This window comes from Prionailurus bengalensis, chromosome X (assembly GCF_016509475.1).
Source record: "Prionailurus bengalensis isolate Pbe53 chromosome X, Fcat_Pben_1.1_paternal_pri, whole genome shotgun sequence".
Lineage (NCBI taxonomy): Eukaryota > Metazoa > Chordata > Mammalia > Carnivora > Felidae > Prionailurus > Prionailurus bengalensis.
The window spans coordinates 32,018,582-32,045,670 of NC_057361.1; the positions used below are offsets into that span (position 1 = coordinate 32,018,582).

Consider the following 27,089-nt stretch of genomic DNA (forward strand, 5'->3'; position numbering starts at 1 on the left):
AGGGACCTGCCAGAAGACACACCTGTCTGTGTCCCTGAGGCAGGTCCTTCAGCCTTGGTCCAACTGCAGATCTTGAAATGGCCTTGTAGCTCTCAGCCATGGTCCGGGAACCCTCGTCTGGGGAGATGTGCTTGTGCATGCCCCAGAATTAGGCTCATAGACCAGGGTCTGTCTGCACATCTGGGAGCAGCCCTATAATCCAGGTTCAGCCCCTCATCGCTGCTGTCTGGAAGCAGTCCTGCCTGCCCAGGGACCCAGAGGGTGACACGCCCATACATATTCTGTGGCCAGGCCTGCCAACCTCAAGCCCACTGCAGATTCTGAAGCAGTCTGTGACCTGGCTCTAGCCCATCTCAGCCACAGTCTGGGGACAATCCTGCCCACTCAGAGATGCGTAAACTGTTGGAAGCACTCCCGGAGCCCCAGATGGAGTCAGTGTAATACCAGGGACATTTTGTACTATCCAGTGTCACCAGCTGCCACCAGTGTCACGTCCAATTCACATTTGGGCAAACTGAGGGGCACAGCTGGTAACAGACAGCCCCAGTTGTGAACCTACGTATGACACTACTTTGTAAATAAAAACTGACCATCACTTATACCTAAAATAAATATTAATGGATTTTCCATTAAATTGTTCTGTACCACCATCAGGTTTAAATCTGGTACTAACACCTACAATTTGTGTTTGGTTCCTTATTAGTTTCACACTAAAGCATGTTTAATACCTAAAATTGACCTTTCCTTTTAGAAAACAAATCCCTAGTTAATATAGCATCTCGTACCGATGTGTTGTAGGTGCAATCTCATTTTCTGTTAAAAGAAGACAAGAGGATGAATCTCAGGAAGAACCAGATCAACATGACATTCGAGTACCCTCCTTTCAGAAATCAGTATCAGAACTATCCCCCCAAATTGATGAGGAAGACCCAGGTAAGTTTATGATTAAGGAGAGTTTCATGATCGCTCTTCAGTTATTCCCTTTTAAATTAATTAATACTTTACATTCACAATATATATACAAAGGTGTGTTGCATATACCTGTAAGAATCTTGTATTAGTTCCGGATAACTTTACATAATTTACTTTCTAGATTTCTATAGCTATTACCATTCATAAGGTTATAATACTTCACGTGAAGGCTGCTTGCTCTTTCATAAGTGAACAACATTATGTATATTTCTTTTTTTTTTTTTTTTTTTTAAATTTTTTTTTTTTTCAACGTTTATTTATTTTTGGGACAGAGAGAGACAGAGCATGAACAGGGGAGGGGCAGAGAGAGAGGGAGACACAGAATCAGAAACAGGCTCCAGACTCCGAGCTATCAGCCCAGAGCCTGACGCGGGGCTCGAACTCACGGACCGCGAGATCGCGACCTGGCTGAAGTCGGACGCTTAACCGACTGCGCCACCCAGGCGCCCCTGTATATTTCTTATCAAACAAAAAATTACAGTACATTTCTGATAAAATGTTAATGAGTACATTATTTTAACAATGTAACATGCTTTTCTTCAGCCTAGCAGATGATAGCAACCTTCCTCATATGTAGAAGCAAATCAGTCCTATTATTCTTCCTTCCAGTGATCTAAAGCTTTATTGGAACGTTGTTAAACATCATATCTTTTTAGTAGAAATTCAAAGGAAATTGAGATAATGGAGAATTAGAAGGGTAGGGCAGATTTCCTGGAGAATGGGTGACTGAATTCTCTGAAGGGTGAGTAGCAGGGACTTAAGAGGGCGTTAGAGAATGAGTCAACAACAGCAAAGCTGTAGAGACAATGAGGTATATCAAAGAAGAAATCTTTATGGAATCACTTTGTGTTTGGTCGGGATTCTTCAGTAAAACAGACACTACCATAATGTAATGTAATGTGAATAGGCACGCACATACATATATAGATATACGGAGAGACAGACAAAGACAGAAAGATAGAGAGATTGAGATTTTAAAGAATCGGCTGACACGATTGTGGGGATTGGCAAGTAAAAAATCTGTAGGTCAAGCAAGCAGGGCAGAGAATCAGGTAAGAGTTGGTATTGCAATCTTGGGTCCATCTTCCCCAGCCATGCCAGGCAGGTTGCAAGGTCAGGCAGGTTTTCTGTTTCAGGCTTGACTAAGAATTGCTTCTTCAGGCGATCTCAGTTTGCTCTTAGGTCCTCCAACTCATTGAAGGAGGTACACCCACATTATGTAGGGTAATTTCCTTTTCTCAAACTCCACTGATTTAAGTGTTCATCACATTAAAAAATGGGGGAAAAAATACAGCAAGTTCGAAGCCCGGTGTTTAATCAAATAACTGGACATCACAGGCCAGCGAAGGTGAAGCATAAAATTAACCATCACAGAATACATGGATTAAGAGTGATATTTACGCAGTGTTGAAAAATGGTTTGCATAGCAATCCAGGCCTTCCTAAAGAAGGAAGAAAGAGCTCAGATACCTAACCTAAACTTATGCCTTAAGGACCTGGAAAAAGAACAGCAATTAAAACCCAAAACCAGCAGAAGACAGGAAATAATAAAGATTAGAACAGAAGTTAATGCTATCGAAACCAAAAAAACAAAAAGAACAAAAACAAACAAACAAACAAACAAAAAAACAGTAGAACAGATCAATGAAACCAGAAGCTTGTTCTTTGAAAGAAATAACAAAATTGATAAACCACTAGCCAGTTTGATCAAAAAGAAAAAGGAAAGGCCCCAAATAAATAAAATCAAGGATGAAAGAGGAGAGATCACAACCAACACAACAGAAATAAAAATAATAATAAGAGAATATTATGAGCAATTCTATGCCAATAAAATGGGTAATCTGGAAGAAATGGACAATTCCTAGAAACATATACACTACCAAAACTGAAACAGGAAGAAATAGAAAATTTGAACAGACCCATAACCAGTAAGGAAATCAAATTAGTAATCAAAAATCTGCCCCAAAACAAGAGTCCAGGGCCAGATGGCTTTCAGGGGAATTCTACCAAACATTTAAGAAAGAGTTAACACCTATTGTCTTGAAACTATTCCAAAAAATAGAAATGGAAGGAAAACTTCCAAACTCTTTCTATGAAGCCAGCATTACCTTGATTTGAAAACCAGGCAGAGACCCCACTAAAAAGGAGAACTGTAGACCAATTTCCCTGATGAACATGGATGCAAAAATCCTCAACAAGATATTAGCCAACCTGATCCAACAATACATTAAAAAAATTATTCACCATGACCAAGCAGGATTTATACCTGGGATGCAGGGCTGGTTCAGTGTCCGCAAAACAATTAACATGATTCATCACATCAATAAAAGAAAGGACAAGAACCATATGATCCTCTCAATAGCCAGAGATAAAGCATTTGTCAAAATACAGCATCCTTTCTTGATAAAAACCCTGAAGAAAGTAGGGATAGAAGGAACATACCTCCAGATGATAAAAGCCATGTATGAATGACCCAACGCTAATATCATCCTCAACGGGGAGAAACAGAGCTTTCCCCCTAAGTTCAGGAACAAGACAGGGATGTCCACTCTCACCACTGTTATTCAACATAGTATTTGAAGTCTTATCCTCTGCAGTCAGACAACACAAAGAAATAAAAGGCATCCAATTGGCCAGGAGGAGGTCAAACTTTCAGTCTTCACAGATGACATGATACTCTATATGGAAAACCCAAAAGATTCCACCAAAAAACTGCTAGTATTGAATCATGAATTCAGCAAAGTTGCAGGATATAAAATCAATGCACAGAAATCGGTTGCATTCCTATACACCAACAATGAAGCAACAGAAAGAGAAATCAAGGAATCGATCCCATTTACAGTTGCACAAAAAACCATAAAATACCTAGAAATAAATCTAACCAAAGAGGTGAAAAATCTATACACTGAAAACTATAGAAAGCTTAGGGAAGAAATTTAAGAAGACACAAAAAAATGGAAAAAGATTCCATGTTCCTGGATAGGAATAACAAATATTGTTAAAATGTGGATACTACCCAAAGCAATCTACATTTTCAATGCAATCCCTATCAAAGTAACACCAGCATTCTTCACAGAGCTAGAACAAATAATCCTAAAATTTGTGTAGATCCAGAAAAGACCCCAGATAGCCAAAGGGATCTTGAAATAGAAAACCAAAGCAGGAGGCATCAGAATCCCAGATTTCAAGCTATATTACAAAGCTGTAATCATCCAGACAGTATGGTATTGGCACAAGAACAGACACTCAGATCAATGAAACAGAATAGAGAACCCAGAAATGGACCCACAAACATATGGCCAACTAATCTTTGACATAGCAGGAAAGACTAGCCAATGGAATAAAGACAGTCTCTTTAGCAAGTGGTGCTGGGAAAACTGGACAGCGACATGCAGAAGAATGAACCTGGATCACTTTCTTATACCATATACAAAAATAAATTAAAAATGGATGAAAGACCTCAATTGAAGACAGGAAGCCATCAAAATCCTCGAGGAGAAAGCAGGCAAAAACCACTTTCATCTTGCCTGCAGCAACTTCTTACTCAACACGTCTCCAGAGGCAAGGGAAACAAAAGCAAAAATGAACTACTGGGACCTCATCAAAATAAAAACCTTCTGCACAGCGTAGGAAACAGTCAGCAAAACTAAAAGGCAACCGACAGAATGGGAGAAGATATTTGCAAATGACATATCAGATAAAAGGTTAGTATCGAAAATCTATAAAGAACTTCTCAAACTCAACACCCAAAAAGCAACTAATCCAGTGAAGAAATGGGTAAAAGATATGAATAGACACTTCTCCACAGAAGACATCCAGATGGCCAACCGACACATGAAAAAATGCTCACCATCACTCATCATCAGGAAAATACAAATCAGAACCACCATGAGATACCACCTTACACCTGTCAGAATGGCTAACGTGAACAACTCAGGCAACAACAGATGTTGGCGAGGATGCGGAGAAAGAGGATGTCTTTTGCATTGTTGGTGTCAATGCAAGCTGGTGCAGCCACTCTGGAAAATAGTATGGAGGTTCTTCCAAAAACTAAAAATAGAACTACCCTACGACCCAGCAATTGCACTACTAGGCATTTATCCACAGGATACAGGTGTGCTGTTTCGAAGGGACACATGCACTCCCATGTTTATAGCAGCACTATCAACAATAGGCAAAGTATGAAAAGAGCCCAAATGTCCATGGATGGATGAATGGATAAAGAAGATGTGGTGTGTGTGTGTGTGTGTGTGTGTGTGTGTGTGTATACATACACACAGTGGAGTATTACTTGGAAATCAAAAAGAATGAAATCTTGCCATTTTCAACTACATGAATGGAACCAGAGTGTATTATGCTAAGTGAAATTAGAGAAAAACAAAAATCATATGACTTCACTCATCTGAGGGCTTTAAGAGACAAAACAGATGAACATAAGGGAAGGGAAACAAAAATAATATAAAAACAGGGAGGGGGACAAAACAGAAGAGACTCATAAATATAGAGAGCAAACTGAGGGTTGCTGGAGGGTTTGTGGGAGGGAGGTGGGCTAAATGGGTAAGGGGCATTAAGGAATCTACTCCTGAAATCATTGTTTCACTGTATGCTAATTTGGATGTAAATTTTAAAAAATAAAAAATAAAATTTAAAAAAAGAAAAAAAAAATGGTTTGGAAAGGGAAGAACACTTCGGGCCAGCTAGGCCACTGAGACAGCAAACTGGCTTTGAAGTAAAGAGAACAATGTTATTTTATGGTGGTGTTAGTGAAGGAGATATACTATTAGAGATGGAAAACATTTCAGAGGCTAGCGTTATATGACTCTCTTAAGAGAGGAGATAGGATCGATTCCAAAAACGTACAAGGTTTGTCCATATCTTAGTGAAGAGAAAAATATTAAGATACTAATTTAGAAGTGTTGGTGCTTTGTTGAAATAACATTTGTTAAGTAGATCCCAGAGGTGTCTGATGGCGTGTCCTAATTCAACAAATGGCCACAAGGGAAAGTGAAATAGTTGATTACTCACAGGTCCTGAAGGATATGTACTTCACTCCTTGAGGGACCACTTGGGGAGGTGAAATAGGGTGCAGACAAAGAGAAAAGCACCTGGGGCATATATCTTTATTAGGATTTTCAGGCAGAATGCTTTGAGGTTCCTGGGCTGAGGCCAGATTCGTCAGTTCAAACCAAAAAGGGTAGGTTTTGGCTCACATCATGGGGATCTCATCGTGCATAAGGGGAAGGCCCTGGGAAGCAGAGGAGAGTCCTTATCACAAGAATGGTTAGGGAGTCACATCAGGAATTTACATTTACTTGTGACTCTGTGGGCTGTTATCTAGTACATGCACTCTCCAGAAGGGCTAGTGTCAGTTCAAGGCCCCTGCAGCCACTTGGCAACACAAAATGGAAGTGGAAACAACAATATTATGGAGTAATTTAGTTGGACTGTCAACAAGAAGATATAAAAAGTCTGGGAGATTTTAATGCTTGGCACAGTTTTGTGCTTTCTGATTTTGATGTGACAGCAAGACATTTATGTGGCTATACCTAGTCATCAATTAAATATTTGAAGCTGGGTCACAGTGAAAAAAAATAGTTGTTAAGGTTTAAGATTTCTTTAGTTGAAATCATGCAGGTGAGGTTAAAGACTAGATCACTGTTGTAGATGCATTATGCCAGGAGCGAAACCCTCATCAAAATCTAAGGCAGAAGAACCATGAAGGAAAGCCAGGTAAAAGTGTTTGAAAGAAAATGAGAATATTATGGTATCATGTTAATGGGCTAAAATGGAGTGATACCTAATAAAAAAAATCTGCATGGTGACCAGCTGCAAGATAGATTAAGAGCTATGAAAAATGCATCGAATTATATTACAAGTATCCCTAGTTTTTCAAAGAGGCCTTCCTATATCAGACAGGATCAACCTTTCCGTTTCCTATAATAACATGGGACTTTTTCTTACTGATTGCTCAGCAGTGTATCTCTCTTCAATTAAGGAAGTTTCCATTACATAAAATAAATAAGTTCTAGAGAACTAATTAATGTACAATAGCATGATTATAGTTAACAGTACAGTAAGGTGTACTTGAGATTTACTTAGAAGGTAGATCTTAAGTGTCTTCACCACCCCCACCAAAAATCAGTAATTACGTGAGATAATGAATATGTTAATTAGCTTGGTTGTAGTGATTATTTCATAATGCATAGTATATCAAATCAAGTGATACCTTAAATATATATAACTTTTAATAGTTATACCTCAATAAAGCTGGAACAAAAAAGAAATGAAAACACCTAAGTAAGATTTTTTTAAAACTTCCAAATAGGAAAATATGAAAAATATTGTTAATACCCAGTTTTGATGAGGGTCAGCTTCAATGACACAGTCTTACTCGTTGTAATGGCAATTTGAGAATATTTGCAATATGTTTAAAACTTTTTTTTCTTAAGATTTTAAGTCCTCTCTGTGCCCATTGTGTGGCTCGAACTTAGAACCTTGAGATCAAGAGTCACATGCTCTACCAACTGAGCCAGCCAGGCACCCCTAACACTTTTAATATTGTTTATCTCCTTTGATCCAATGATTTCATTTTAAGAAATTAGTTGGAATAAAAAAAATTATCAGAGATATGCACACATATTTTTCAGTAAGAATATTCCTTATGTGATTTATTATGTTGAATAACTGAAACTAAGTTTTTTTATTTTAAAATTTTATTTAAAACAATTTTGGATATGTATTACTTGCACATAATTTTTTTTCCACTTTTACTGAAAAATAGTTGACATACATCACTGTAAGTTTAAGGTATATAGTATGATGGTTTGCTTTACATATATTGTGAAAAGCTTACAACAATAGGTCCAGCCTATATCTATCTTCTCATATAGTTACAATAAAAAGAAAAGAAAAAAGGAAAAAAAATCTTGTGGTAAGAACTCTTAGGATTTACTCTGTTAACAATTGTCCTATATGTCATGTGGCAATGTTAACGATACTCATTATGTTACAATTACATTGTAGTGCTTATTTCTCTTGTAACTGAAAGTTTTTATCTTTTGACCACCTTTGTCCCTTTCCTCCTTGCCCCAAGCTCTGCCTCTGGTAACCACAAGTCTAATCTATTTTTCTGAGTTGTTTTTGCTTTTTTTTTAAATTTTTAAAATTTCTTAGAGAGAGAGCAGGGGAGAGGATACACAAGAAGAAAGAGAGAGAAAATCTTAAGCAGGTTCCATGCTCAGCACAGAGCCAGACACGGGGCTTGATCCCATGACCCTGGGATCATGACCTGAGCTGAAATCAAGAGTCATTGGTTCAACCGACCGATCCACCCAGGCACCCCCTGAGCTGTTGTTGTTCTTTTTCTTCTTAAATATTTATGTATTTATTTTGAGAGAGAGAGAGAGAGAAAAGTGTGTGTGTGTGTGTGTGTGTGTGTGTGTGTGTGTGCGCATGGGAGTGCATGTGAGAGCAGGGGAGAGGCAGAGAGAGAGGGAGAGAGAGAATCCCAAGCAGGCTCCATGCTGTCAGCACAGAGCCTAACATAGTATTCAATCCCATGAACTGTGTGCATAATGCCTTCAAGGTCTATCCATGTTGTAAATGGTAGGATTTCCTTGTGTTTTTTATAATAGCTGAATAATATTCCTTTATAGATATAGATATAGATATAGATATAGATATAGATATAGATATAGATATAGATATAGATATAGATATATAGATATCTCAGAACATCTTTATCCATTCATTCCTCGATGGACACTTAGGTTGTTTCCATATCTTGGCTATTGTAAATAATGCTGTAATAAACATGAGATCACGTACATCTTTTCCAAGTAAGAGTTTTGGTTTTCTTCAAATAAATACCCCAAAGTGTTTTATTTTTAATTTTTCGAGGATTGTCCATACTGTTTTCATTAGTAGTATAACTGAACCTAATGAGTTTATCCATCCAACGCACAGCAAGCCAATAAAAAACCTGACACTGAGCTTTTTTAGTGAAGAAAGATAGTGTATTTCTTGGTATGGCACTACCCTGGCGAACAGGGAACTAATGCTCAAAATCCTGAATTCCCTGATGGCTTACAAGTAATGGTTTTAAGGCCAGAAATCAAGGGTAAGGGGTTTGGAATCATGGGTTCTTCTCATAGGTCAGGGATTTGGTAAATGTCAAAACTGATGAACTGGTGCCAGGTCACCTGTTTCTTCAAGATCCTGGTTGGGTGGTCATTTCCTTCATTGGTCCAGGTCTGCAAAACATCTCAGCATTGTGTGTGAGTGATACTATCTTTGTTACCAAAAGTAGAGTATATATATGATGGTTATGATGACTGTGCAGGCTGTTTCATTTCTTGTTCCCTTGGGCTACATTTTCATTATCTTTTTTTAAAGTTTATTTATATATTTAAGTAATTGCTACACCCATCATGAGGCTCGAAACACAACCCCAAAATCATGTGCTCCTATGACTGAGCCAGCCAGGTGCCCCTACATTTTCATTATCTTTTTTTTTTTTTTGAGAGAGAGAATGGGTATAAGGGAGCATGAGGCAGAGAGAGAAAGGAGGGACAGAGGGAGAGAGTGTGTTAGAGGGAGAGAGAAAGAAGCAGGTCTCACCCAAAGTGGGGCTCGTGCTCACCCGATGTGGGAATGGAACTCTTGAACCGTGAGATCATGACCTGAGCCAAAAGTCAGATGTTAACAACTGAGCCACCCAGGCACCCCTACATTTTTATTAGCTTAACCAAAGCATATTCTAAGTTGCTTCCTGGCATTTTTCCCAGTAATCTTTACCCGTGGCTATATGCCTTTCAGCAGACTTCATTCTGGTGGCAGTTTCAGTGACTGCACCAATTTATATTGCCACCAACAGAACACAAGGGTGCCCTTTTCTCCATATCCTCCCCAACACTTGCTATTTTCTGTTATTTTCATAGTAGCCATCCTAATGGGTGTGAGGTGATATCTCGTCATGGTTTTGATTTGCTTTTCCCTAATGACTAGCAATAAAACTAAAGTTGTAATAGGGAGTACTCTCTGAATGATAAAAATATGTTTACACACACATACATATATATATGGATATATCAATCATATACAATTTGTATACCCCAGTGTATTTGTATGTGTGTGTGTCTAAATATCTATGTCTTTATTGATACTTTAAACCTGGAGATTTATACTAAAAAAAAATAGTTTACTCTTAGTTGTGATATAATGAATAATTTTTATCTTTAAGCCTTACAGGAATTTCTAAAATCAGTATGGTGAATATTGTTGATTTTATAATTAGAAAAAAAATTTTAATATGTTCAAAGCCTATAGCTAAACAGTATTTAATAATTATTATTTTTGTTCTCTTCAGTAAATCTTTGCCAATCTTACTCTAACCAATAAATTCATATTCAGTGTACATTTTTAGCACTGTAGGAATTAAATCAGCTACATCGCAACATTGCCTTATGTGATAGTCACAGTAGTCACAAATACTAAGTATTATTACTTGTGTGAAAGCTAATTTTTGTGTTAACCTAATTGGGTTCTGGCGTCTAGATAATAGGTGAAACGTTATTCTGGATGTTTCTGTGAAGGTGATTTTAGGTGAAATTTACATTTAGAGCTGAACTTTGAATGAAGAAGATGGCCCTCCATAATGTGGAGTTCTCGGCTAATCAGTTGAAGGTCTTAATAGAGCCAAGACTGATCGCCCCAGAGCAAAAAAGGAACTCTACCAGTAGACTGCCTTTGGATTCGGACTGTACTTCTTTCCTCGGTCTACAGCCTACTGTCTTAACCTGCGGATTTTGGACCTACCAGGTCAATTTCGTGAGCCATTTCCTTAAAATCAATCTCTTTTAAAGAGATTTTTAAACACCATAAAGGCATTTAAATCACTGTCATAGAACTGAAGGAGCAGCCAATACAAATGTGAGCAGAGATTTCCTCAGTAACCAAACATCAGTATAAAGTTGGTAACTTATTCTCTGTGCATTAATGGTTTCAAGGTAGTTAGCTGGTGTTTGTAAAATAAATAAGCTCTGAAGGCAATTGAAAATGGGAAGGTAAGTTTCGCCCTCAGGAACTTCTCACAAGTATTTGGGATGAAAACTCACAAGGAGTTTCTCTTGTTTCCCTCTCATTAGCTGATTGTTCTGAAAGTCTGAATTGTTCTAAGATCCACTAATTCTATAAGTACTTTTTGTGAGCTAAAGTATTAGAATAGAATGGAATACAATACAGTATAATATGGTATGAAGCAATGCCATAAGATACAATGCTCTTGGTAGCGAGGAATAATTTTTCCTCTACCCTTCTAAATTCTTGGCCAACACCCCCCTGTAATAATGATGATGATAATAGTAATAGTAATAATAATAATAATAATAATAATAATAATAATAAAAAGATTAGCAGGAGAAAAACAAAAGTTTAGTAACTTGTATTCCTCCCCTATACATGGGAGAGACCCAGGAAAAATGAGTAACTCCCTGAAATAGCCAAGCCCTTACCTTAAAATACCATCCCCACCTAAAAACACAAAAAGATGTTGGGGGATGAAGAGCCAAGAAGGATAAGTTACCCGGAAAAGCAAGATTAACAAGAATAAGGTTGTTATGCAGATAGAGGTCACTGTCTTCTCCACTGATAGGCATTCCTAAGATTTAGCCCTCCCAACATCCTAATACAGAAAGGGAGATACTCTTACAAATCCAGATTTCCTTTATAAATGTAAATATCTCTTACAAAAGGGTAACTTCTCAGTTTTCAGAGTGCTCCTGTGTCTGCAGTTTTTTTTAAGTAATCAGCTGAAAATAATCCTTATACCAAGACATAGTTTGGAGTGGCAAATTCTACTCCCCTCCACCATGAAATGCAATTCACTACAGTGTCATTCGATGCTGTACAATACAATACAATGCAATGCCATGCTATGCTCTGCAAAACACAAAACACTCTCTTTCAGAAGAGAGTGACTGCGAATTCCACTAGTCTGGGCTCCTTATTTCAGATGAGGAAACTGAGCCCCAAAGAGGCTAGTGATTTATATGACTAAGGTCAGCAAACATAGTAGTCTCTGGAATCTTTAAAACATGGCAATACTGATACGAATATGCATACAATTAACTGAAGTTGGAGGACATCTAAATCATAAACTAGCTCAACCCTGGAGAATAAAGAATACCAAAGTAGAAACTGAACAGATGAGGCTAAACAAGTAGAAAACCTGAGTTTGATGCCAGTACAAGCCCTGTTACACAGGACTGTTTTAGTGGACCAGGGTTCCAGTGTCAGGATTTGGGAGTGTGACTTTAGACATCACCAGTGACAGAAATGCCTGCTTTTTAAAAAATATTGGGAACCCAGATGTAAACATTACTTTCTCATCACTTAATCCATTCCTTAGTCCAACTTCCTTTAGGGTGAATTGCTAGGATCCTTTTTCATACTTCCAACAACAAAAGAAAAATCTTGTAAACTATTCCTGATTCTGACCTTACACTAGATTCTTATGGTATAGGAAGTGTTCCACTGAACTGTAATACAATACTTAGATATTTCTATGTATAATATGTGAATGCTTGGGCAATTAGGGGGAAAATGATTGGTTATTTCTTCTGAAATATTCTTAGAAGTAAAACATTGTTGGGATGCCTGAGTGGCTCAGTCAATTGAGCGTCTGATTTCAGCTCAGGTCATGAGCTGGTTGAGCCTTGTGTCCGGCTGTGTGCTGACAGCTCAGAGCCTGGAGCCTGCTTTGGATTCTGTCTCCCTCTCTCTGCCCCTCCCCCACTCACAGTCTGTCTCTCAGAAATGAATAATTTTTTTTTAATTAAAAGAAAAGAAGTAAAGCATTCTTATTTTAGTGGGGTGGGGGGGGGTGACATGATGAGTTTCTGGGCAGGCACAGGACAGGGAGCTTTTATAGGGCCTGCTCATGGCCATGCAAAATGGCATTTCTCTTAGCACTCACAAACTAATACAATCAGCTTTTCACCCTCCCCTTGGCTCTCTTGACATATTAGTTCATCAAAAAGAGTTTGAAAATGATATCTATTGATGTTTCTCAAATTTTTAGGTAAAATATGGTATTCTGAAGCCTACATTAAGAAGCCTACATTTCTTGTTTTTTTGTTTTTTTCTTCAGATGATGGTGCTAGCAATATCCGAGTCTGGTACAGTCTTGAGATCCATAGCTCTCCGGGACCACCAGTAGACATTATTGAAATGAAGTGCTCTGCACTGGTAAGAACCCATGAAATCTTCATAGGCTCTGTCTTTTTGCAAACCAAACTTTTGTTGTATGCTTAAATTGCTATCCCTAAAAAGCATCCATATTAAATGAGTATATTACGGTAAATTATTCAAATTATAGCAGTTGTGTTTTAAATCCAATAATATGGACCTTAAATGCTTATGGAAAACATCTTTTAGCTCTATAGTATCTTATAGTGGCTTTACTGATGAGTATTCTACATGCATGTTTTAAGAGTTACCAGAACAAACTTAACCTTAGCCTACATGCTTGCCCTCACACATATAATAAAAGCAGGATTATGCTCTTGTAAGGGATCAACAATATCCTGTCCCCTCAGGCTCATACTAGCTGAACTAAGAATCAAATTGACATGAGACAGATTAACAGGAGAAAATCAAATTTAATAGTGTACATATGGGGAATGCACATTCATGGAAATTCCAAAATGGGCAAAAGGAGATATATATGTCATTGTGAGTTAAGGAGAAGAGGGTAGGGGTCTGAGACTTCAAAGGGAAGGAATGCAATTTACAGAAAGATGAAAAAGTGTAAATATTTGGTTAGCAAATGTTTGCTGGGCCTCTCAGAAACAACAGAGAACTGTGACCAAACAGGACTTGCTAGGTTCCTCCCTGTCTACCACCCCCAGTTCATAGTGTAATGTAGTTGTCTGTGGTGATAGCTCTCTTTCTGGAGCAGATCTTCTGTCTAAATTCTTCTTAGGCAGTTGTGGGGAAGGTAAAAAAGACTTTTCTCAATCTACTGGGTTTTGATTGCTTTGTAACTCAAAATAATCTTCATGCCAAAGTGGGCCATCTTGAGGTCCCTACAGTCTCTTGGCTCTTGTGAGAAGGGAGATGATTCCTTTTCAGGAATACCAAATGAAAGCTGTGCTGTCTTAATTAACAGTAGGTTTACAACCTATTGGAAATATGTACATACTCCAAGGATAAATTGTCTGCTGTGACTGCCCCAAGTGTGCATGTCCATGAGACATCTACTCTTGCAAGAATGTTGAGCGAGGCTTTAATCAACATTTTCCTTTGATTGGATCAATGGGCTTATTCCTAACACTCTTTCAGTACTGATTCTTCCTGGCTTCTATAGCAGGCTTTTCACTCTGAAACATATTTGGAGTAACTGGCATGGATTTGGGGCTTTAAATAATAGTTACTAAGAATAGGATTGTCTTATGTGAATTATTAAAGTGTTATTAAATCTGGGGCACTTGGGTGGCTCAGTAGGATAAGCATCTGAGTCTTGGTTTGGACTCAGATCATGATCTCAAAGTTCATGAGTTCAAGCCCTACTTCAGGTTCTTCACTGACAGCACGGAGCCTGCTTGGGATTCTCTCTCTCCCTCTCTCTCTCTCTCTGCCCCTCCCCTGCTTGTGCTTGCCCTTTCTCTCTCTCTCTCTCTCTCTCTCTCTCTCTCTCTCTCAAAATAAATTTAAAAAAAAGTGTTACTAAATCTGTTATTATTATTATTAATTAATAAAGTTAAATATTGAGGCTTGTTTAATTTTTTGTTTTTTTTCTCTACATTTTGTTTATTGAGACAAACTAATTAAAAGGCACAAACATAGGGCATGTTTACATGGACATTATAACAAACATATACATTAAAAGTGTAGGAATGTGTTGCCTTACTGCTAAACAGAAAGTTCCTAAGCTTTTATGTATACAAAAGTTGTACAATTTAATGTCCTAAAGTACAAAAGATCATTTATAAAATTATTTTACACTAAGTACTATTTTGTTTTTTACTACGTAGTTCAACCTCCTCGAACTGTTTTGTATAATGACACACAGATACCTGTCCCTGATGTAGGAAGTCTGCCTCAGATGTAAGGTGTTTGATGCTTGAACTGACACAGTGGGGTATAAACGGAAGTCATCCAGTTTGATAGTCAGTCCTGCAAACATTCTGCAAGATTAATACAACTAAATTCCACTTCTCTTAACTGCAAGGTTAAAATAGAAAAAAAAACCCCAAAACATATTGCAACTTAAAAAAAATCACAGCGTCTTGGTTTTAGTAACTGTTTTTTTTAAACACAATGTTTTAAAAACATGTGTGGCATGATGGTGTAAAGAGTATCTGTTTCCCTAACTTTTGGTTTCTACTTTATGTACAGAGATAAAACATCCTGCTAAGAAATAAAAAGCACATGTCTTAACGTGCACAATCATTGCTGGGTTTCTACAGGGAGTACAGATAGCTGTCTCCCTGAAAATACCACAAAGCTGATACAAGTGTTTTTTCAAAGAAAAAAAAAAGTGATGTCCATATTTACAAAGTTGAACAAATCTGCACAATACTTGATTAAGAAACGGAAGGAGAAATTAAAAAAAAAAAGATACACTCTGCTGTTCTGAAGGGGCATACTACCTAGTTAGTGGTTAGAATAAAAACTGTATACAATTTAATATAAGACATAAACTCTAGTGAGCAACTAACACATCTTTCCCTGTTGTAACATCAACAGGCTCTGATTGGGAGAGAGAGGGGCATATCACATCCCAGTGCCTCCAGCATCTTCCAATTTAAAGCAATATATTTTAACTGTTCCAAAGTACTCCTTGGCTCCTGAAAGGAGTCCCACTGGCCTCTGTTTGTTAGGAGTCTGCTGAGGCTTGTTTTAAATGAAACATGAGGGGTGATAGGCATTAAGGAGGGCTCTTTGTGTGATGAGCACTAGATGTTATATGTAAGTGATGAATCACTAAATTCTACTCCTAAAACCAATACTATACTATATGTTAACTAACTTGAATCTAAATTAAAAAAAAACAAATGAAACATGAAGACAATATTCATGGCTATTAGTCATGTTTTAATTTGATTTAATTTTCTGATTGTTAATACTCAAATATTTAAATTGATGATAACAGTTATTTTCATTTTTATTTTTTATTTTTTTTATATGAAATTGTCAAAATGGTTTCCATACAACACCCAGTGCTCATCCCAAAAGATGACCTCTTCAATGCGCATCACCTACCCTCTCCTCCCTCCCACCCCCATCAACCCTCAGTTTGTTCTCAGTTTTCAACAGTCTTATGCTTTGGCTGTCTCCCACTCTAACCTCTTTTTTTTTTTTCCCTTCCCCTCCCCCATGGGTTCCTGTTAAGTTTCTCAGGATCCACATAAGAGTGAAACCATATGGTATCTGTCTTTCTCTGTATGGCTTATTTCACTTAGCATCACACTCTCCAGTTCCATCCACGTGCTACAAAAGGCCATATTTCATTTTTTCTCATTGCCACGTAGTACTCCATTGTGTATATAAACCACAATTTCTTTATCCATTCATCAGTTGATGGACATTTAGGCTCTTTCCATAATTTGGCTATTGTTGAGAGTGCTGCTATGAACATTGGGGTACAAGTGGCCCTATGCATCAGTACTCCTGTATCCCTTGGATAAATTCCTAGCAGTGCTATTGCTGGGTCATAGGGTAGGTCTATTTTTAATTTTCTGAGGAACCTCCACACTGCTTTCCAGAGCGGCTGCACCAGTTTGCATTCCCACCAACAGTGCAAGAGGGTTCCCGTTTCTCCACATCCTCGCCAGCATCTATAGTCTCCTGATTTGTTCATTTTGGCCACTCTGACTGGCGTGAGGTGATACCTGAGTGTGGTTTTGATTTGTATTTCCCTGATAAGGAGCGACGCTGAACATCTTTTCATGTGCCTGTTGGCCATCTGGATGTCTTCTTTAGAGAAGTGTCTATTCATGTTTTCTGCCCATTTCTTCACTGGGTTATTTGTTTTTCGGGCGTGGAGTTTGGTGAGCTCTTTATAGATTTTGGATATTAGCCCTTTGTCCGATATGTCATTTGCAAATATCTTTTCCCATTCCGTTGGTTGCCTTTTAGTTTTGTTGGTTGTTTCCTTTGCTGTGCAGAAGCTTTTTATCTTCATAAGGTCCCAGTAATTCACTTTTGCTTGTAATTCCCTTGCCTTTGGGGATGTGTCGAGTAAGAGATTGCTACGGCTGAGGTCAGAGAGGTCTTTTCCTGCTTTCTCCTCTAAGGTTTTGATGGTTTCCTGTCTCACATCCAGGTCCTTTATCCATTTTGAGTTTATTTTTGTGAATGGTGTGAGAAAGTGGTCTAGTTTCAACCTTCTGCATGTTGCTGTCCAGTTCTCCCAGCACCATTTGTTAAAGAGACTGTCTTTTTTCCATTGGATGTTCTTTCCTGCTTTGTCAAAGATTAGTTTGCCATATGTTTGTGGGTCTAGTTCTGGGGTTTCTATTCTATTCCATTGGTCTATGTGTCTGTTTTTGTGCCAGGTTATTTTCATGTTTAAACATACAGATGGATTTTTCATAAAAATCATTATTTAGAATCTTGGGGGCGCCTGGGTGGCGCAGTTGGTTAAGCGTCCGACTTCAGCCAGGTCACGATCTCGCGGTCCGTGAGTTCGAGCCCCGTGTCAGGCTCTGGGCTGATGGCTCAGAGCCTGGAGCCTGTTTCCCATTCTGTGTCTCCCTCTCTCTCTGCCCCTCCCCCGTTCATGCTCTGTCTCTCTCTGTCCCAAAAATAAATAAAAATGTTGAAAAAAAAATTAAAAAAAAAAAAGAATCTTGAAGTTTTGCTCCAACAAATAAAAAGTTTTTAAAAGACTGAAATAGTCTGTAAATCAATTACTTACCCACTTCATTTCTGGGTAAATCGCCACTGAGTCAGAAAACGGGTGGTCAGACTATTGAGATGCACTCAAATGTAGTTTGCAAAAGTGTTCTCTTCTAAGTGGCAAATGATTTAATATGATGATGATAGAGTCATTTCACCCAATGAAAACGCCCCATTTCCATGGCTCTACTATCACTGCAGAATAAAATCTTTCTTAAGGGTTATTTTTAATTTGGCATAATTTTATGAAACTACTTGCTGTGGAAAATGGTTACTGTATTAACAGCAATCTCTTTACCAGGACACAGGAGGAAAAAAAAAAAAATTAAATCGGTCCAGGAGAAATTGAGACCATGAGGTGGCACCTCAAAAAATGGACATTGGCTTCCTTATTAACTGTATGTTTAAAATAGATACAGAGATGATCAGAGATCTGCAACCCAAACTAACCAAAAAAAGGACGTGATTCTAAAATACTTACAGATAAATAACTATTCACATCTTCTCATGAAATGGTATATAATGTGCCTCCCTTTTGGGAAGAGTTGTCAACCCTTTAAGCAAAATTGATAGAAATTGAGATTTTTTTTTAACTCTCAACTTTGAATGGTAAAGATTGTCACACCAACTGAGAAACACACATCATCAGGATACTTGATGTAGATAAGTAGGAAGACTGAACAAAAAGACACCATCTGTTTCGTTTAATGTACTTCAAATTCCTGACCAGTTAAGACTACTTTTCTGGGGGAGTTGATACTGCAATTAGATTATGTATTAAGCGCTTAAGCTTCCCCCCTTCCCCCACTTTGAGGACTTGGCTGAAGTGACGCCATTTTGGGTCTGTGGTTATTTTTTATTTTGTTTTGTTTTTCTAACACATGTAATTCGAATTCAGTTTGTGTTGATTTCCTGTCAGTTCTTAATTTAAACCTTTCCTGGTTTTGGTACCACAGTGTGATACCTATAACTCATCTCGTTTGTGTATGTACTTCTGATTATTATTGCTTTTATTTTTCATTGTGAATAGCTAACATAGTTATTTTATAAAGATATTCAATAATTTACTTTCAAAGTCTACATAGATGAAAATGCAATTCCTGAGCCCCCATTCCATTTACCAGTTTTACATTGTAATGCAAGAATAGAACTTAGCATCGTGAATTGCCAGATTGCTCTGTTTGTCGCTACAGGCAGGTATGCTATATTAAGTAATCAGTTTCAGCTGAGATAGGTGGGGAAGGGGAGTCTTTTTTGACTAACTCAGTCCATTTGGGCTATGAATGACAGTGATGTTGTTCCCCAGTTATTAGGTTTCCCCACCTTTCTACTGGTAATTGCCTAAGGTAAAAATGTATGCACTTATTAACTCTCAGACATGATGATCTAGTTGCTGGAGATGGTATGGATTCTTTTAAATAATCCCATCAAATAAATCTTTGTGCATTTCTTGAAGTTTTCTGAATACTATCAAAAGTATGCTAAAACTGTTGTCCTTACCTACTATTTTTTTTACTGCATTTGCTGTTTTGCCAAACTTTTGAGAAATATTTTATTTAAACCTTAAATCGTCAGATGTGGCAATGGAGCTTTCAAGATACTAACCCATCTCTGATTTTCCATCTGTATCTCAGCTTTTGTTACATTCAACCCAATTTTCACATCTTCCTTAGAGATGAATGTTTAGAATCTCCATTAAAATAGGTTTCGTGTAAGAAATGTTTACATCCTCGAGGCACATAAATTTGTTTACTTCTTAGAGTAGGTTCCAAAAATCAGATTATATTGACAATGAACAATAATTGGTTGTGAGTCGTCCACTCTCTAATTGGTATAAATTATTTAGTATTCTTCTGGAAATTTTAACATGTGATATCTGCTATTCCATTTTGTTTGACCTTAAAAATGTCTTGTATGTCATATAGTTGGGCTGTGAGAGAATGATAAGAGCAATCCACCATCTTCCTACTGATAATACCTTCAACATACAGCCATGAGTTAAAAATGCATTCTGAAAACAAAACTTAAGTGTGTGAACAAAATCTATGCTTTAAGCTTTAGATCATAGACTGCATAATATTTGTTCTGTTGTCAGTGACAATTGAATGACTCCTTTTTTCATTTTATAATCAACCTTTAATTAAATTCACTATATTGTTAATGGTGCAACCCAGAAGTCTGTACACATATTAGAAAGAAGAGTGTTGGGGGGGGGAATGTTTATTATATCTTTAAAGGTTTTTTTGGCTGATGTAAGAATTATGTTGACATGAGACAAATTACCAGCAGAAGGTCAAACAGAAGTTTAATAACATGTATACCTCCTTCTGGTTTACATGGGAGAGACCCAGGAAACTGCATAACTCCCCAAAATGGCTGAAGCCTTGGGCTTAAATACCTTGTTCATCTAAAGATAAAGCAAAACGTTGGGAGGTGACCAGGAAAAGCACAGTAAACAAGGATAATGCTTTTTTTGCAGATTTAAGTTTTGCCTTTTCTATTGATAAGAATCTCTAGAGATTTAGTCATCCCCCTCTTCCTGGTACAGTAAGGGAGACACCCTTACAAATTCAGATTTCCCTTATAAATGTCAGTAACTCTACTTGGTTTCTCATTTGTCTGTTTTTTTCTTAACCAGCTTAAAATAATCAATATTCTAAAGAGGCATATCTTGGGATGGTGAAATTTTCTCCCCTACAGGAGCATAGTTAAAAACACTATTAATCCACTTAGTGTCAAACATAAAAGCATTAATACAAAACATATGTGAATTGCCAATCATTTTAAGTAAGTTTTTAATTTAAAATTTTAGCCTCCATAATAAAATATATATTTTATGATCTCATTTTGTTATGTTTTTCTTTTCTTTATGTTTTTATATTCTTTATTTTTTCTGGGTGAAAGATCACATGTCATGGGTGTTGTACATGATACTGAAATTTTTCTTCCTCATGAAATGTTAGTGTAAAATGTTAACATTCTGCTTTGAATTTATCTTGACAAAATATAGACTGTATATTTATGTGTACATGTACATATATATGCATATATATATATATATATATAGTCATGAGCATGCTGTGAAGGCACACACACAAGTTGTGTCTTTCCACAATGTCAGTTTTATTCAATCATAATTATAAAGGAGGTTCACGATTCCAAATTCAGTGACATTTCCCCATGTGATTAAACTTGGCTTCTTACACAGCACACAGAGCGGAACATAAGACAAGCCACACAAACAAGATAACAGAAGGGTATAAGAAGTTAACAAACCAAACACGAAGTCAGTTTTTGGGCGTGCAGTTGAGATAAGGCCGCTCTGTCTGTCTAGGTCTGCTCTCGGTACTTACTGTTATTATGTTCAAGCAGTGAAGGATATCAGTTCTGTTTGGAGATCAATCGGGCAGAGCCTTCAACGGCAGCTGCCTTTTTTAAGTGGTCAGACAAAGAGAGGTCATGTCTGAAGAGTCTGACAGCTTGTTACAAAAATCCTCCCCTTTTGAAAGGGATTTAATTGGTCTTAGGCCTCTGCAGACTTGCTCTGATTCTGCTTGGTATCATTTCTGGTGTGTCAGCTGATGTTGATCCTGGCATCAGCATCTCATAGCTGCGGTACTTTTAACTGCCTGCGTCATTGCTTGACACAGGCTCCTGCTTGACATGAGAGACTCCATTTTGCTCTCTACATATACACATATGTATGTGTATGTATATAGAGAGCAAAAGGAAAGGGAGAGAGATCCTATCTTAAACAGTTAAGCAAGAGGGTACTTCCTAGGGATCATTCCCTGCAATTAGACATATTTCTATTTGTCACTGCTTTTTTGTTTTTTTTTTTGGTTGGTTGGTTGGTTTTTTTTTAGAGAGAGAGCACAAGCAGGAAAGGGACAGAGAGAAAGAAATAGAGAATCTTAAGCAGGCTCTGCATTCAGTGAGGAACATAACATGGGCCTCATTCCCATGATCCTGGGATCATGACCTGAGCTGAAATCAAGAGTCAGATGTTCAACCGACTGAGCCACCCAGGTGCCCTTATTTGTCACTGCTTTTAATAACTACTGCACCCCCACCCCCGCCTCCAAGGTTATGGGAAATGTCTGAATACACATGAATGGAGTTTCTCACTTTTTCACAGCTCCTCAGTGTCTGTCAAATACATCCTCACCTTCACATCATGCCCCACTCTGGCATTAGCAGCATGCCTTGATTGTACCTCTGCATTCCGTATGTCTCAGGTTGGATATAGGGTACTTCCTTAGGTATAGGGTTATGCGGGTGGCAGTTGCAGAAGAATGACAATGGTGTTTCTAGTTTACAGTTAGCTGCCTGTTTCCTCTGAGTTCTGAAGTGTTGGCACCTACTTTTCAATTTAGGAAAATTACTGAGACATACTATAAGTTATCATTTCCTCTGAATTACATGGTACCTTTATAAATACCCTTTGGTACAGTTTGTTTATTGCTTGGTGATGTTTTTCAATTGAATAAAATTAAAATTGAAAATTTCCTCAATAACATGGTTAACTTAATATTGCATGTTTTGGACATCAGAAATAATCCCTTTAATTTTTTTTAATTAAGTAGGCTCCACACCAAAATGGGGCTTGAACTCATGACCCTGAGATCAAGAGTCACATGCTGTACCGAATGAGCCAGCCAGGCACCCCAGAAGTAATTCCTTTAAAATTGACTCATGATTATCTTCTGGGAGATGACATTGATGGGGTTTTAGAATGGTGGGGGAGGGGGGAGGTGCAGTTGGGAGTGACAGCCAAGAAGAATTCTTAAAGACATCTTTGGTGCAAAAAGGTGATTTTATTAAAGCATGGGGACAGGACCCATGGACAGAAAGAGCTGCACTAGGGTTGTGAAGAGTGATTGATGATATACCTTCAGGTGGGAGGGAGTTAGGGATGAGGTAAGTCTCTAAGGAATTTTGGAAGCGATGTTTCCAGGACCTTGAGGGGCTAGCTGTTGTTAGGAAAACATCATTTATTACCGTTTACTAAAACCTCAGTCATGAGACTTTTCAGATGTGTATCAGCAGTCCGTAAGCTCAGAGTATGATTGCCAGCCTATATCTTGGGGAGTTGAGACAAAGGAAGTTTCCAGAGGAATTTTTATATGTTAAAGTAGACTTACAGGATCTTGGAGGTTGGGATAATGTTAAGCTAAGATTCTCTTTTGCCCCTAGCTAAGTGTCATCATCGAGGCAGCTGAGCTCCTAGAGGAAGGTCACACTGCCCGTTTCAAGGACTACTCAATGGTCTGTAGGCAGTAAGGGAATTTAGTTTTTCATTTGCTTTAGTTTCCCACATCACCATAGCAAGCATTTAAACCCCCTTACATCCTAGTAAGGGTGATATTAGGGCTCCAGGAAACAGAGTCTATAGGTTTCTGGAGATTAGTCTATGGATAAGATTACTTTTTTTCTTGAAGTTTACTAAGTTATCTGTAAACTGAAGGAGATTCCTGTCCTGCATGACTGTGATCTCTATCAGTTAACCATTTGTTTTCCCTTTCCTTTGTTCTTGGGCAGCCAGGAGTGTCCAAGGAATATCACACATATCCCACAGGGGGTGGCGGGAGGATGCTGTTAGCCTGTCCTTTGCCCTCAGCTTGCCTTATGCTCCCTCATCAATATGGTGGAAAATACTTCCTGCTAGTGCATATTGAATTGTCATTGACTCCATTAGGCTTTTATGGGCAAAACATATAATATTGATTTACTCTGACCTAGTTAGAATAGGAAGTGATGAGGTTTTCAGTGCAAATACTCAGTGAATTAAATTTTTTCTGTTCGAAGAAGCTGTGAACTGCCAACCAAATGATAAAGTTAACCCACTGTCTTTCTCACAGTTGTCCTTACCAATAACTTGCATGAAAGGAGGTAGCCTAGGTTAACTCAAGATTTTTAAATTCCTTTGAGTAGGATTTTGTCAAAGGTTGCTGTATTATTTAGTTCAAAGTTCTGATTATCCAGAATACCAGACATATTAACTATTAGATTTATATACAAACACTAAAGTCTCTAATCAATTGCACATTTATTTTTTAAAGAGTATTTATTATCTCTGGTATCCCTCACACTGTTCTACACACTGAGGAACAGTGATGAATAGTACAAACAAGACCCCTATTTATATGGAGCTAACAGTCTAGTAGAGTCAGAAAACAGAAATAACATTGAAATAGGATATTTCATGGGAGAGTTTTCTGTTGTCTTACATTTTCTTTTTAGAGTTTATTTATTTTGAGAGAATGCACATGAGCACGTGGTGTAGAGAGGGAGAATCCCAAGCAGGCTCTGCATTGTCAGTGTAGAGCCCCATGTGGGTCTTGATTTCAGCAACTTGTGAGATCATGACCTGAGCTGAAACCAAGAGTCAGACACTTAAGCAACTGAGCCACCCTGGCACCCCTATTGTTTTACATTTTTAATTAAAGACATAAACCTGAAAACCATAGATAATTCTATGTCCATGTTATGAAAGGTGCTGCTATGCCGTTTATTAAGGACTCACTGAATGTTTTAGTTATGGTATTTTTAGGGGCGCCTGGGTGACTCGGTTGGTTAAGTATCCAACTTCAGCTCAGGTCATGATCTCATGTTTCATGGGTTTAAGCCCATACCTGACTCTACACTGACAGCTCAGAGTCCAGAGCCTGCTTCAGATTCTGTGCCTCCCTCTTTCTCTCTCCCCCTCCCCTGCTTATGTGTGTTCTCTCTCTCTCTCTCTCTCTCTCTCTCTGTCACTCTCTCTCAAAAATTAAACAATTTAAAAAAAAATAAAATAGTTCTGGTGTTTTTAGCTGACATAACAAACTGAAATTTCAGTGGCCTAACACAATAAAAGTTCTTAATAATTGTAACACTCTGGTGCATTTGTTCCCAGTTGGTGGCTCCTCCAGTTGTGGTTCCATCAACCTTTAGGAAGTCAGCAGTTCCTGCATATAGATGGAGAAAGAAAAAGAAACAGAAAAGAATTTCCACTGGTTTCTTAATCATCTCATCACAGAGGCAACATACATCAATCTCTCTCATGTACTATTAGAACTAACCACCTGGTTATGCCTGGGTGCAAGAGAGTTTGGGAAATGTAACCTCTGGTTGGGCAGCTGCTGCCCCATGTTATCTTCATGTTATGAAGGGGAGCACAGTTTTGCTGGAAAGATGATATTTCTGCTATCATGAAAGATTAAATATATTTAGGCTATCACGCATGTCCAGCCAGCCAAGACATTGGCTAGAACACCAAGACAGGGGGAGGGGTTTCTTTAAAAAGTAGAAACTGACAGCTTAATGCCCACTGGAATTTGGTGAGTTCCTGCTAAAAGACTAGACCATGGATGGAGGGAAAATGGCTACAGGGACAGCAGCTGCACTTCCACTGGCATATGACAAGACCTTGTAAATCAAAGTCTATTCTACTCAGTGACAGGAGCCAGGAGACTGGGCTCGGACTGTTTTAAAAGGATCTACTCAAGATACATTCTGCTAGGGTGAGAAGAACCCAGGAGAAAAAGTCTACATGGGGTAATGCTAGAAAGGGGAAAAGAGAAGGACCCAGAATGTCAACTGGAAAAGATCAATCCATATCAATTAGGTAAATAGCCTTTGTTCTTTTACCTCACCTCCCATCTGCATCCTGTAACCTGAAGGAGCCGTATTAGTGCGGTGATTGCAGGAAAAGTTAGAGCAAGGAAGTTGAAAACAGCAGGTTATGTCTACCTTCCTCCTCACAAGCAGTCTCAAAAATTACTACATGTCCCCGGGATAGGGAGGGGGTGCCAGGAGGAAATATCGGTAAAAGCATTCATTCAGTAGGAAATGAAAGTATTGATTGATTTTGTACCTTTTTAAACATCTGACAATGAGACTGATCCAACATTGGGAACTATCCTGAGTTAGCAACAGGTTGGAAGAGGGAGATCCTGCCAGCTTTGGAGGTCAGTAGTGGAAGAGTCCATCCAGTTTATCTGTTACCATGATAATAAATGCCTTAGCTAAATTTAGTGACAATTGTACCCACAAAAATTGTCCAGAGTTTCACTGAGGGACGCATGAGGACTGGGGAAATGTACCCAGGTAGAGCAATTAACAAATGTGCAAACCCTTGGAACAAAATGAGCTTGCTGGGAAGGGAGGTAGTAAGAAGGAGCCCAGGCATCCCAGGAGCAGAAAAGATTGTTGTGAGGCTGGAGCTTGGACAGAAATGGCAAGGGTGACTTTCATTCAGAGGTGCCGGCAGGGCCACATCTTGCAGGACCTCAGAGGGCAAGATAAGATATTTTATTCCATGTGCAATTAGAAGCCACTAGAGGGTGGAAAGAAGGGGAATGACCTGATCTAATTTCTGTTTTTAAATCTCTCAAAATGTTTCTGCTATTTTAAGAAAATAATAAACTTATATTTAGATGCTGAAAACATTTTATATCTGTTTTAAGATGAATAGAGCTATTCAAACTTCCTCTGCTAAAGTTTATAATTTGCAAAATTCAATATATCTGTTTGTACATATTTTGAATTGTATTCCAATCTTATCTGAGTATTTGAATTTTTTCAGTGTTGTAAATTTCAGCATCTTATGACTGCCTTCATGCTTTAAAATCTTTACTTATATTCCACAGGATTAAATATTCATAATTTATTACTTTTGCAAAAGAATTATGAGAAATGGAAGCAGTTTCTTAAATCAGTCATTATGTTAGCTAAAGCATTCCTTAAGTACAATCCAGAGAAAAATACTGGACACCTTACAAAGGAATGCTGTCTATTGTTGCACCTAAAAGAGGCCACGTGAAGACAAAAGACAGTTTTGAAGTCATTGCATATAGTCACTATTTCACTTGAATTTGTAAAAAAAAAAAAAAAAAAAATCCAAACTGATATATATTTAATTATAAAAAGACTTATAAAACCACTCATTAAAGGGCACCTGAGTGGCTCAGTTGGTTAAGCATCCGACTCTTGATCTCATTTCAGGTCATGATCTCACAGTTGCGTTCGTGAGTTTGAGCCCCACATCAGGCTCTGCCCTGATGGCAAGGAGCCTGCTTGGGACTCTGTCTCTCCTTGTCTCTGCCTCTCTCCCACTTTTGTGTGCTCTCTCTCTCTCCCTCAAAATAAATAAATAAACTTAAAAAAAAAAAGCTAATCAAATTAGAAGAATATGACATTGGGAAGACATGTACCAGCCAAATATTTCACACT

At 38.0% G+C, this 27,089-nt stretch overlaps 1 protein-coding gene across 1 annotated transcript in view; it reads left to right on the forward strand.

Moving 5' to 3' along the window:
- Nucleotides 1-27,089, forward strand: part of CFAP47 (cilia and flagella associated protein 47) — a 587,956-nt gene that overhangs the window by 425,070 nt on the left and 135,797 nt on the right. Inside the window, exons 56-57 of the mRNA XM_043569968.1 lie at nucleotides 799-933; nucleotides 13,120-13,217. Of these exons, the coding sequence (XP_043425903.1) occupies nucleotides 799-933; nucleotides 13,120-13,217 (233 nt within the window). The remainder of the gene's footprint in view (nucleotides 1-798; nucleotides 934-13,119; nucleotides 13,218-27,089) is intronic.